Consider the following 13811-nt stretch of genomic DNA (forward strand, 5'->3'; position numbering starts at 1 on the left):
GAATTGAAAGTAGGCATTCAGCAGGCAAACAGGTGCTTGTATACCATGCTCTGGCAGCAGTGTGTACAGTAGCCAAAAGGTGGAAACCACTCAGATGTTCATTGCTGGGCGAATGGATAAGCAGAACGTGGCACACACTGTATACAGCGGGGCATTGTCCAACCTGAGCGCCTTCACGATTCAGAGTGAAATTCTGACACATGCTGCAGTGTGGGTGAAGACCTTAGGCTAAGTGAGATACACCAAACACAAACAGACAAAGGTTATATGGTTCCGATTAAGGGAGGTGCCTAGAATAGTCAAATTTATAGAAACAGAAAGCAGAAGGGTAGTTCCTGGGGGCGGGGGAGGGGAGGACAGGGAGCTGCTGTTTAATGGCTGTAGGGTCTTCGTCTGGGATGAGAGAGTCTGCGCACGAGTGTGGGGTGGCCACGAAGCCGTGTCGTCCGTGTGCTGACGCCGCCCACTGTGCGCCTAAAAGTTGTTCAAGTGAAAGATTTTATATTATGTATATTTTGCCATAATAAAAAATGTAGCAAAATAAAAAATGTTTTTCTAGGGTAGTAGGGTTTTTTTCCCCACTGTGGTTAATGATCATACAGTAATGGTAAATATAGTTTTGTGAAATTTCAGTTAAATGAGTGAGTGTGAGTTCACAAGACAGAGTGATTGATTGACTGATTGATTGGGGTTGTGATGTCAAATGTATTTCCTGCTGTTGTGGTTTGAGGTTCCAAAGCATTTGAAAGCGACTGCCCTCAAGAAACTCGTGTATGTGCCGCAGAGTAATAGCTCTCAAGGTTATTCTTACAACGACTCCCTGTAAGAAACTCGTGTTTGAATGTATGTGTGGGTACACATGTAAATCTGAAATAAGTCTTTGGGTACACTCTGATATTTTCTCTTCCTTTTCATTAAGAAGAAGAAGAAGTATGGTCATGACCCCCTAAATTGATTTCTGTTACCCACAATTTGAAAATTATTCTTGTAGGTTATATTCCTGGAATTTTTGAGTGACATGCTAAACGTGAAACTATCTGGATTTTGTTACATGTTAGTCTATATTCACTATCAAGAGAGTGGGTGTGATGGTGGTTTTTACTACTCTGCTCAGGGGCATTTGGAAATGAGGGGGCTGTTTGGCTGTCCGAGTGACTAGGGAGGACTTTTGGCATTCAGTAGATGGGGTCCAGAGTGGTAAGTGTCCTCAAACATACAGGACATCCCTGTATAAGCAAGTACTATTCTCTCTAGAATGTGCTTGGTGTTTCTGTTGAAAAACGGTGTGATTATGGGATCTTCTGCCATTTCTTTATTGCCTGCTGTTTATTGCTGACACGTACGTCAGAGGCATGGGGTGTGGTGGAAGGAACGGAGGGCTTGGAGTCCAGTGTCTGAGTTTGAATGTGGCTACTCAACCAGCTCTCTTCTGTCCCTGCAGCACTTACCTGCCCTCTTGGTGTGGCTCAGTCTTCTGACCTGGCAAATGGAGATGACAACACCCACGTCTGAGAGTTTGCATTAGGAAATCAGATTATGAATGTAGTGTTTACACAGGACAGTGCCTAGCACATAAGTGCTTGCTAAGTGATAATTACTACATTATGAATTCACATTACTGAATTTATTCATGTGGTTAAGTCATTTTCTCAGGTAGAGAAATACATATCTCACTTAAATCTTGCTTTCATTTCTTTGTGAAGAAAAACCTTATGTGGCTCCTGGGTTACTAGGGCATAGGATACAAGGATTGAGAATATTTGGGGTTGGAGTGTGTCTCATTCTAACGTGTCTTCCCTTGACTTTTTTCCTGTTCACTTTTATTGTAGTAATCTCGCCAGTCCATGTGGATGCCATGGAGCCAGCCACGCCAGTATCACAAGCCCAGAAACCTCCAAACGCGGAGTGGCTGGTCAGGACCTCTGCCACAGAGAAAGCCACCGACTCGGCCGCAGCTGCGTTTTTTAAAATGCCACAGGAGAAGAGCCCTGGGTGCAGCTAGAGGGCAGGACTCGACCCACCAGGAGCCAGTGGGGAGTTGTGAAGTGAACATTAGGTTTTGTGTTGCGTAGTCTTGCATATCTTAATAGATATTCCCAGTCTGTCTATCACCAAGTCTGGCTCCTTCCTCTTGCAACAAAGCAGTGGACTCTTTCTCTCAGAAAATCATATTGTGGAAATCCTTTTTTTTTTAAAAAAAAGTTAGTGAAGTATTAGGGCAGCAGATTTTTTTAAAAAGCCATCTTATACTGTATTTGTTACACTGCTGTTGCCGTCTCAACAGTTACTGCCAGCCCCGTGTACAGAGCTGTTGCTTTTTTGCAGGTGTGTCTTTTTTCTTGCGAAACTAGTAACTGCTTTTACCTACTTTTTGTGTAGAGCTTTTAATATCACCCGAGGAAGGGCCGCATTCGCAGTCAGCCCCAGGCAGAGTTGGACGCTGAGTCGGGGGCTGTGTGCGGGCTTGTGTTTGCGGGAGGTAAGGCTTGCCTTTGAGCCTGGCCTTGAGTCACTCAGAGTGCCAATGAGGAAAATCCACCACGGTCTCAATTTGGAGCCTCAGAAGCGACACCAGCAGCACGGGACTTCTTCCAGTCTTCTGGATGGCCTCGTGGGATGGCCGGCAGTTGCCCTGTACTTTGCTTCATCTCCAAAGTTCGAGTTCTACCAAAAGAGGACGTCGCACGTGCTCCCTCACACACACACACACACACACACACACACACACTGGTGTAAGGAAGGACGGTTCACCCGTACAGAAGACTGTGAAGAGTGGATTGGGTCTCAGTAGTTCATGTTGCGGTGTACGCCTTTATGTACTGACTGGGATTTTACTGTTAGTGTATAGGTCAGTAACCTGCAGCAGAAATTCACTCGAGGATTATAATAATGGCTTCTTGGGGTTACACTTTGGGGAGGAAAATGTCTTGGGCCTGCCTTTCTACTTGGCGTGTTCGTGGCAGCCCAGCTGCAGGCGGAGCCGCACACACAGCCGTGCCTGAGGTTGGGTGCTGTGTCGTCAAAATGGGGAGTCGGTGGCTACCCGGAGCTGCTGGAGAAAAGCCGCCCTTTCTTAAAAAGTTTTATCATGCGCCTAGTTGGTAGTAGGGTTCTTTTCTGGTACAAATTGAGTACATTTACTCTGAAGTGTACAGAAGCTGTTCTCTAAGTGCCCCCTGCTATGGTAGTTAATGATCTGGAGGAACTCCTGGCCTCGCACCTGGATAGTGTCTGCGCTTAAAAACAGGCACTGAGTGGGCTGAGCCTCCTCCCCCAGAAGGGCGGCTGCCCCCAGTTCTCCCACAGAGCGAGACGGTGGGCTGCTCTGTCGTGTTCCCTTTGAAAGTGGCAGTCCTTCTCAGTGGGGGCTCCAGAATTCCTTGTCTGGGGGGCTGGCGTGAATCCAGTCGGAGAGGGAGACTTAAGCTAAGTTTACATGGCACTTTATGTAAGACTGAGAACACGTCAGTTGTCCCCAACGAGGAATATGGTGGCGGGCAGGACAGTCACGGATCGTGGGCCGAGGAGCAGTGCTGCAGCGGGAGGCGCCCTGGGAGCCGTGCACTGCCCTTCCCGACTTCCAGACTCTCTCTGCCCTGGGCTGTGGTCTTGTGTTTGTCATTGACAGGCCGGGGTTGCTCCGAGGCCCATGTTTCTGAAGCAGTTTGCCACAAGTGTATATGGTCTTCACTGGGCGTGCTTTTCTACGTATTTCCAATGCTTCCGCAGGAGCCCCCAAAATGTCCCATCTACCTATAGTAATTGGGGAAGAAAATTAATTGCCTACGAAAATAGCAATTAAACACACAAGTACTTTGCAGTAGAGATTTTTAAATTGTGTTCTCCCCTGTAAGCTGCTGTGCGAGTGTGCACGCAGACAGAATGGTTAAAACTCCACCTGCTTTCTGTGTGGATCCCTTCAGAGGAACCTTAGAATTGCGTGTATTTTGAATCTTAGATTTTAAATCTTTTTATACAGCAAATTATGTAATGTCATAAATTAAGAAAAGTCTGTTACCTTTCAACAAAAGAGACAATTTCAGTCCAGTTTTATAATAACGTTAAAAAACCTCTAAGGGTGTTACTTCCTGTGAGGATAACCCTTGGGCTTCCGTGCATTTGGTCCGCTCTAAAGCAGCACCTGCAGCTGAGCTCCATCGCACCCACGCACTTCGGGGTTCGGACTCACCCCCGCTGCCCGCGCAGCCTGCCTCTCTGGGTCCTGGCCGTGTGTTTTCCACAACAGGCGAAAGTCAGGGCATTATCTTCTGCTGTCATTCACAAAAGTTAAGTTCTGCGTGTGAGTTTAAGGAAATTTGAGATTTTCAGATGCAGTATTTTAAAGGGAGCAACTTCATTTGCATCAAAACACTTGTGTTGTTTTTTTGGTAAGAACTGTCTAGAAGAGGAAATTAGTAGCTGTTGACATGGTGGCAAATTTGGGAGGGACAGAATATGGTCTTTATTGACTGGTGTGTGTGTCTTTACACTTGAATTCTTTAGAAATCAAAAACTATGGAAAATTTCATCTGACACTACTTTGCTGGGCTATGAAACAGGCTGCAGACACGGCCATTTGGGCAGCAAAACGACCAAAAGCTGCAATCAGTCTAATCAGCGCTTACGGCATCCTTTGCTAAGTGAAACTCCACACCTGGCACAGGTGACTAAGCTGTGTATGAATCCCACATAGCTTAATCGGATACATCTTTTCCTTGTGGAGTCGGAAACACAGTTGGGACCAGAGCAGTGGAAGTCCTGATGCTGGGAAGCAGAGGGGCGGGGTCATCACTGACGTCACTCAGGGCAGGGAGCTTGGCCACGCTGGCATCGCTGATGCGATGGCTTCTCCACTCAGGCTCTGGGTGAACGCTCCTGGTGATGCACGATTTGTTCTAGGTGTTCGCTGTATTTTGACTTCATTGCTGTGCTTCTGAGCCACACACTTTGTTTCCTGGGCTGTGTAAAGATCTTGGCATCAGAAGCCACAGTCAGTATTTTCTGTGTCTGGTGAGCCCTCCCTGAGCTGGGGTGAGGGTGGAGTGGCTCAGTCCAGCAGCTGTGGACGCAGTCACGTCAGTGGCGTGGCTTGCAGGATGTGTTGTGGTTTATGGGATGGCGGGAGGGATGATAGGGGCGGTTTGCACTTGCTGTCAGCTGCCTCGTTTGCTAATGCCTGGGCTGTCCGGTTTACTTGTCAGTATTTCCTTATCTCCCACGCCAGTCAGGACAGGCAGTGAACACTGGCACAGAGGGAAAAGGCGAGGAAACCGGCGGGTTCTGCTGTTAGTGCTGACCACAGGGTGGTCCGGAGATGCTCCCACCTGCATTAAGGTCACAACAGATGAGTGTCAACTGCCCGTGAACAGCAGGACTGAAAAAAAACAAGGAAAATGAGTGATGGTGCTGAAGGGCGTAGATTACAAGATTTTTAACAAACCCAGCAAAACAGACGGCCAAAAGAAGACAATGTTCTCCTACTGCAGACAGACATAGGCACTTGGTAAAACTGCCAAATTTTGGAAATAAAAATATTTAAAGCACAGTACTGACGAATGGGACAAACCCTGACGCTGTTCACCAAGGAAAGCAATCTTGACGAGGTCCGGAAGTGAGGGGGCAAGCGGGGTGGGGGGGGTGGGGGGGTGGGATGCTTGCAGGCGGGGCGCTAGGGTGCGTGGGCCAATAGCACAGCACGCCCTCGGGCCCTAGCCCTGTGGGGTCTGAAGTCCGAGGGGGAGACCTGGCAGTCCGAGACAAGCCCTCGGGGGACTCGGGTGCACGCTGTCGTTTGAGAACCACGGGCTTTTCTGCAGCTAGAAAGAACTGTTTTAATGTACCCCGTCCCTGAGCTCTGAGGTGCTCTCTTCTGTTCCCCTCCGTGGGAGATGTTTGTGTGTGATACTCGCAAAGACTGTTATGTCTGTATCCCCCGTACCCTTCCCCTCGTGCTCCTGAAAGATTACCCGGAAATTTAGAAAGGATAATGTGGAGAAAATGCCATCAAGGCCCCATTTAAATGGATGGAACATTTTAAAATGGATTAAAATACAACAATGAATTTTTAGTCTGTGAGTGATAGTCATTTTTCACTTCTGACAGTAAGACATTTGTGTAAGATATTGCCATTCATGATTCTATGATATTTGTTCATTATATCGTAGTCTCCTGGGAAAATGTTACGAATGATGAAGGCTTTAAAGCATAACTCAAATATGAAAAAATATTAGAAGAAAAACTACCCTATGCACGTAGTTTTTGTATCAAATACCTGTTGAGTGATTGGTAATCTCTTGCTAGGACTTAATTCCAGGGCTTCGCACATGTGAAATCCCGTGTTCAGTTACCCTGCTTACCCCTGTCCTGTCATCTTTGTGTAGCATCTCCCTCCAGCAGCGCTTCTGCGGGGGCTGGGGACCAACAGCCACAGCGTGTTGTGGCTTTTGTCCGACTCATGGATTCAGCTTTTCAGAACGTGGGACTCTAATCCTAAGGTGTTGAACTGAAATCATGACCACTCTCTTCCTTCAGATTTTGTTTTGTGAGTTGGGCTGGGCCCTAACTGACTACCAAAGCCCAGGGAAGATGTGTGGCTCGGAGGAGTACTCGAGCATCGTTTCCTCAGGTGCTCGTGTGGTTTTGGGCCTGGGTCTTAATTCGTAAAGGTGACCGGTGACAACATGGAGAGGTCAGTGTCATGTTAGAGTTTCCTGAGAAACACGGGGCGCCCCTTGCCATGCAGCCCAGCAGGATGGGCACCAGGGCTGGGTCAGGAGGCAGAAGACCAGGTGCCAGTGACAGGGTGAGTCCAGAGCGCCTGTGTCGGGGTTCCCTCCTGACCGGCCCGGCCGGAGGGTGAACCGTTCAGGAGCAGCTACTTTGAGTACTTCCAGGTCCTTTGGATTGTCGTGTGCTCTCTGGTTGCCTGGTACCTGGCCCAGGGGTGTTCGCTTCCTGGGTGTACGGGCCAGGTGGAGGAGGTGTGGCTCCATCGTACCTGGAAGGTTTATACGCCAGAAGCGTGCTGCTGGCTACATCCCCTGCCCTAAGAATTGCCTGGTCCTGGGAGTGCAGTCCTCCCCCAGCCAGAAAGGTTTCTTAGGGTGTCAAAGCATGGTCATTTACAGAAATTCTAAGATCATGATTAATTCACATACAAGGCTGTTGACCTCTTAATTCAATCTTGCAGTTCTTTTATAGCACCACCTAGTTTTTTTTCAATCTTGAAACCATTGAAAAGTACCTTTGGCCAAAAATGTTATTGCTACTAGATATTATCAAGGTGTGGGAATATAAAAAGATTAAGATGTAAATTATGGAAATTGGTATTTTCATCCTCTAGAAGTCATTTCTGACCCTGCAGATCTCTCATTCAAATGATTTTAGTTGAAAAAGGAAAGGAAATAATCAGAGAGCTTACAAGTGGCCTCAGTAACTTTCACTTAAATCTACCCACTTCGCTATGAATAGATTATCTTTTTAAAAAGATTTTATTTATTTCTAGAGAGGGGAAGGGAGGGAAAAAGAGGGAAAGAAACGTTAATGTGTGGTTGCCTTTTGCATGCTTTCCACTAGGGATCCGGCCTGCACCCCAGGCATGTGCCCCAAGTGGGAATTGAACCAGTGACTCTGGTTTGCACACTCAGTCCTCCGAGCCACAGCAGCCAGGGCTAGATTCTCTTACCTTGCTCCTTCCAGTGGGCTGTGTATTTCTCCATGAAAAATTTCCGTGCCTGTGCAAGCTTCCACCACCCCAAAATCGTGGTGTCATTCTGCATTGCTCTTGGTATTTACCTCACTCAGCCTCCCACCTGTTGTCGGCAGCCACTGAAAACTGGCCATTTAAAATCTCTCCCCCAGCTCCTCTCAACCTCAGCAGCTCCCCTCCCCCTTCCCTGCAGACAATAGAACATTACAGACAGGCGTCCCCACTTACCCACCTTCACACGCACCCTTCCTCACCTTCTTTCCCTGTGAGCGGCTGCCCTGCCCAAGACAAGTCCCTTCTCCGATGCCCTCGGTCCCTCTCTCAACCAGAGAGCTGCCTCGCACAGTCTAGCTGCAGCCTCTCACTGCTGGCACATACAACTCTGTATTCGAACACGTCCACAGACTCTGCCTTCAAATGAAATGCCCTTCTTTAGCCCTCAGGACCCCTGACTGTCACCGAAGTACTGCCCTCACTGGCCCGTTCTGTCCCGTAGTTCTCAACCCACTGACACAGTGGTTTTTACCCCTGGCTGCACGTTAGGGCTCGCTGGAAGATTTGTAAAGATCCGAATTTGCCCAGGTGAACCCCAGCTCAGTGACATCGGGATGGGGAGGGGGAACAGGCCCCGGTCATGTTAAAGCAATGCAGAGGTGAGACTGGCAGGCAGCACGCCCAAACCCGGCCGCTGCCCGCACCGCCATTACAGGGGTGCTTGCTGGGCTCACCAGGGCCTCTAACGGCCAAGTTTTGGTCCTTAGGCTGAACTTCGTGGCTTGATACTGTATAACCATTTTCTTCTTGGTATTCTTTCTTTTCGGACCCTGCTCTCATTTTTCTCCTTCCTCGCTCTTCATCATTCTCCAGAGGTGGGCAGCTTGGTCAGTCCCACACACTGAATGTCTGTTTCTGTCCTCACCTCCAACACTTCAGTTAACACCTATGTGCCGATGAGTTCCTTTGCCAAATCACCGTAATGCACGGGCTTCGAGTGAAAATTTACCTTCATTAATACTGTAAATGTCTAGGAACACATACCCAAGGTCTCTGCTCCTTCCTTCACTTCTCCTTGCTTCTCCTCCCTGCCCGTGGAGGTAGGGAGGCTTGCTAAGCACATTGGATTCTGAAATGGACCACCCTATTTATTAGTGGGTGGAGCTCCAGTTCACGGAAAGTCAGGCTTGAACTGTGGTGCCTCTTCGGCTTTCTCCTTTCCGGGATCTGGGACTGGTGAGGAGGCCCGGGCCCCCTTCTGCATGCACAGAGGACTCCCCCACCCCCACCCCACTCGCCCCTCCTCGCACCCAGTGCTCTCTTCAGGTTCTCTCTGCCACTGGTAAGATTTCAGTTTGCACTTAGGCGGTAAGACAGACCCGTTTCCTCACCACTTTGTGACCTTGGATACCGTGTTGGACCTTTACCAATATGAAGAGAACTTCATATTGGGCTTTCAGGTACTACAGCACTAATTACCTTGACTAACAACAAAGTGGAACTTGATGTTTTACTTCGCTACCATCACTGCGTGCTGTCTTGGGAACTGTAGGTAGGGGTCCCGTTCCCCCCCCCCCGACCCCCCCACCACCAGAAGGGACCTTGTGTGTTCTGGCCTCTTCAAATCACTAGTTCCTGGTTCAGAATCTGGGATAGAAGGACCTGATAGGCAGTCATGTACCTAGGCTGTAGCTGTAGAAAGTGAGAATGAGGTTATTCGGAATGTTTTCTCAGGACAGATGAAACATAAGGGGGCAGTTTAGATGCCGGACCCCTGGAAGGAATAACAAAGGTCCACTAGAGCCATTGCCCTGTTCGATTCAGAAAAATCGTTGCTTGAGTGTTCACTAACCCTCAGAGTTCTCTAGGGGAAGAGGGTGGCTGCCCCGAAGCCGGGTCTTCTGAGGTTCCTTAAACCCCTGAAACGAGGAGAACCCTTCTCAGAGCCAATAACAACAACAAAAAGTACTTACTGAGCGATTATATGCCGTGTAATATAATCTCACTTGGTCTTAAATAATCTCATTTGACCCTCAATGACCCTAGGGTAAGATACTTTTATCTCTGTTGTAAAGCAATGAAATATGCCCACAGTTGTAGATTAACTCACTCCAAGTCACATAGCTAATCAGTCAGCCGGGATTTGGGCTCCAAGTCTGTCTGGTGCTAGAGTTTCCATCACCAGCCAATGCCCTGTGCTACCCCTTTCCACAATAGAAATGGACTCTTGGGCTGTGTGTGTCTGAAAACGGTGTATGCAAGTGTGTCTGTAGGAAAAATCCCTGTAATTGTTGGGCTAAAAGCTGGAATGTGCCTCTATAATTTTGATAGATGTTGCCACCCTTCCTAGTTTGCACCAGTTTATACGATGTGTGAAACTGCCTACTTAACCACATGCTTACCATTATAGTGTGTTATCAGACTTTATTATTTTTGATAAGTAAAATTTTTATCTCATTACAAGTGAGACTTAGCCTATTTTCATATGCTTAAGAGTCATTTGTATGTTGTCTTCTATGAAATATCCCTGTTAATTTCCTTTGCTTATATTAGAGTGCTGATCTATTCCTTTTTTATTTGAGGGGCTCCTTCTTGATGAGATAAATTAGCCTTCATCTGGGTGGAGTCACGGATGTCTTCCCCACGACCTCATTTGTATTTGCTTACGGTGCTGTTGTCACGAAGACAGATTTTACACCTTCCAAGATGAATCTAGCAATCTTTTGTGGCTTCTGGGTCTTCTGACATATTTAGAAAGGCCTTCTCCACTCTTAGGTTATTAAAAAAAATTCTTTTTTATAGCACACTTAGAGTATTATTTTTTACATTTATTTTTAAATTTTGCCACATGATGCTGATGTTCCTGTGCAGGAACATGGTGCATCTTTCCATTTGTTCAGGTCTCGTTCTGTGTTTCTCATTGGCATTTTCAAGTTTTTACAAATAATATTTCCTGAGCTTATTTCTAAGTATTTCATACACTTTCTGCTGCTTTTATAAAATAGGTCTTTCCTTATGCATGTAATTGGACAGTGTATACACAAAGTCTGTTGATTTCTAATTTTGTAGCCATCTAATTTATTAAATTCTTTTTTTTTGGTTGTAAGTTTTTGGTTAGTCCTTTTTAGTTTCCATGCAAACAATTCGATCACCTCATCTGTAAATTATAATTTTATCCTCCACTTCTTTCTAGTTATTATACCTTTAATTTCTTTCTCTTGTCTAATTGCTTTGTCTAAGTTCTGCAGAACTCTTGACAAAGAGTTCTTGACAAATTTTAAGTGTTGGTGATAATAGGTGGATATTGTTGTCTTGTTCCTGACCTTAATGAAATCCCTTCTCTAGTTCTCAGTTAAGCACAGTGCTGCACCAGCCCCCCCAAATCAACAAGCAAGCTGGTGTACGCGGGGTCCTTCACTTTCCACCTCCTGCCCACCTCTCCCTGCTCCTCTGCGCACTTTATGTGTCAGCCTGACCAAATTACTTGCAGCACCCTGAACAGACCATGCTCTTTACACTGGGTAGCCTCCCTTCTTCACTCAACTCCCGCTTATCCTTCAGGTTCAGTATTTTTTACATGCTATTCCTGCTCTGTTTGAGTTAGTGACTTCCTTCTTACCAAAATGCCCTGATATTCTTATTTCAAAGTTTATCGCTTTATATTGTAATATTTGCTTTCCTAGTCTCTTGCTCAGAAGACCGTGAACTTCCTGACATCAGGAATGTCTTTACTCGGCAGCTAGCAGACTGCTTGGCATAAAATGGGTTCTGTACGTATCTAACATAAATAAAGGTGCATTTAGAAAGGCCAAGACTGGAAGACAGCTATTTTGCTAGCAGGTCTATGAGGTGTTTAGCAACAGTCTGAACATAGGAGATGTTCAGGACTCTCCATCACTACCATTAACAGCTCAAAGCACCTGTCCTGGCTTATGGATCAGTTTTGCTTTGGCACACAAAGGATAATACCTTTATATGGCCATAGGTTTGAAAGATTTCATTGACTTTTGCTCTAGTCGCTTTCAAAAACAAGAACAGGTTGTTTTAAGAGGATGCCGCAGAAATTGCCTATTTTCCTTCAATGCTGGAAGCCCAGGGGAGAGGTGAGTCCATTCACGGTTGCTCTGATAGAGAAACAGCCCTCCAGGAGCAGCAGGTAAGTGGAGTAGAAGGGTGTTCCTAGGTACCCGGCCCCGGGCTTAGGGGCACACCATTACGTATGATTCCGCACATTGTGTGAAAAGGAGCTTCCACAGCAGAGGCCGCGCTGGGACTCCGCCTGGGTCTTCCGGCCAGCACCTATCTGATAGGACGGTGGCCCTCCCTGGAGGGTATCCTGCTGTGAGAGTAAGCAGCTGCCCATGATGTCTTTAGCATCCCTGCCCCCAACCTCAGAGGGCCTGAGCACCTGTCTGGTCAGTGTGGCATGGAGAAAAGAGCTTAGGAGACAGGGAGGTCAGAGGGCCAGAGGGCCAGGGCCCAGGGGAGGAGGACTCGGGGCAGAAGTGACTGTGCGCAGCTGATGCCCACATGAAGGCACAAAGCCCAAGGCCTGAAGGTGATCCCTTGGGGGGAGGAATCTAGGAGGGTGTAGAGAGAGGGGCAGCTTCAAGACCATTCTAGAATGTCCAAGTTCCACTGCCTCACGTTCCTGGAAGGTCATTTGTGAATTAACATAAAACAAAACCGATTCCTGCCAGGACACCTGCTTTTATTGCAAAGATATTTTAAAAAGTAGCTCATGTTCCTGTACAGATACAATCCTGTACATCTAGAAATGCACTGGAAAAGGCACTGCTTATAGGTCCAGTGGAATTGGTATCCACCCTGTGCAGGTCCATAAAGTGTGAGTTGCTCAGGCGGTGCAAGTAGAAAAGAGACCTGCAGGCCAGGCTGCTCCAACCTGCACCACCGAGACCCTACAGAGAGTCTGGCTCCCCAGGCAACCCCTCCGAGGAGGGGAAAGATGGACAATCCTGGACCTTTCCTGTAATGCTGAGGAGGTTAAATGCTAATGAAAAGCCCTGTCTGGAACCCGAGGAGTACTGTAGCTCTAGGTACCAGGATATTACTGGTTTGTACCTCCACTTGAAAGGCAATAAAGTAGTATTGCTTTCTCTTCACCCTGCAACCTAAGAGGGAACAGAAATTCCCCTTTCTGTTAGATCCGAGATTCTCAAGTGTTTTGTTTCAAATGTCGGGCTCCTTCTGGGGAGACAGGAACACAAACACGTCCGGCGTTTGATGTGTGTGTGTGTGTGTGTGTGTACACAAAGAAAGGTTGCTTCTTCCCTCTCACCTCCCCGCTTTACAAGTTGCTGCCTCTTCCTCTGAACTTGTAACTTTCAGCATTGTGCCAGGGGGCACGCAGTTTCTGGGTTGTCGGTTTTCCAAGGTCATTCTTTGAGACGAGCAGGCTGCTGGATGCATCTGTAATAAGTCAGACAAGGGTGTTTTTGGGCTGACTTGATAGGCTCTTCCCCTCTGATCTGAACTTGCTGAGGAAGTTTCTGTGCTTCCTGTAGCCTGTTTCATGTCTGCAAATTCCCAAAAGAAAATGAAAGCAGAGTTTAATAATTCCCGGTGCCTGCTCCTTATCCCCTCCCTCCCTGTCCTTGGGCGACATGTCTGCAGGAGTTGATTCAGAGACAAACAGTGGCCTGTGGGCCCGGGCTCTGAGAAGGAGGTTATCCAAGGATGAAATGCAAACCATATCACATTGATTTTCCCTTTGGGGGACCCGGATATCACATCCTTCCATTTCCCTCCAGTCCCTGCCTGCCATCGACAGGGACGCATTAACAGGGAATAATCAATGGCGCTCTGTCCTGAAAATAAAAGGCTTGTCATGTCTCTCCATTTGGTGGAATGGATGTGGGACCAGGGGTCATGTGGCCAGCTTCCATCAGTCTCCTGAGACGGGTGCTGACTCCGCCGTGCCCGCCGTGCGCAGGGCTGCGGCCCTCAGCTGGCTGGTTGCAGACTCTCCGTGGGCATCAAGGAAAACGAGACTTCAGTTTCTCTGAACTCTTGTGTCAGGAGCTTGGCTACCCATCAGACGTGGCCGCTTAGGGGTGGCCTTCCTGAACTTTAATTTCTGGGTTACGTC

General features: G+C 47.5%; 1 protein-coding gene across 4 annotated transcripts in view; it reads left to right on the forward strand.

Moving 5' to 3' along the window:
* The window catches only part of GPATCH2L (G-patch domain containing 2 like), a 56933-nt gene extending 50866 nt beyond the window's left edge, over window positions 1–6067 (forward strand). For all 4 annotated transcript variants that reach the window (XM_028507713.2, XM_036012518.1, XM_028507714.2 and 1 more), the window contains one exon: window positions 1830–6067. In XM_028507713.2, the coding sequence (XP_028363514.1) occupies window positions 1830–2002 (173 nt within the window). In that variant the 3' untranslated portion in view covers window positions 2003–6067. The remainder of the gene's footprint in view (window positions 1–1829) is intronic.
* The last annotated feature ends 7744 nt before the right edge of the window (window positions 6068–13811 follow it).

This window comes from Phyllostomus discolor, chromosome 1, assembly GCF_004126475.2.
Source record: "Phyllostomus discolor isolate MPI-MPIP mPhyDis1 chromosome 1, mPhyDis1.pri.v3, whole genome shotgun sequence".
Lineage (NCBI taxonomy): Eukaryota > Metazoa > Chordata > Mammalia > Chiroptera > Phyllostomidae > Phyllostomus > Phyllostomus discolor.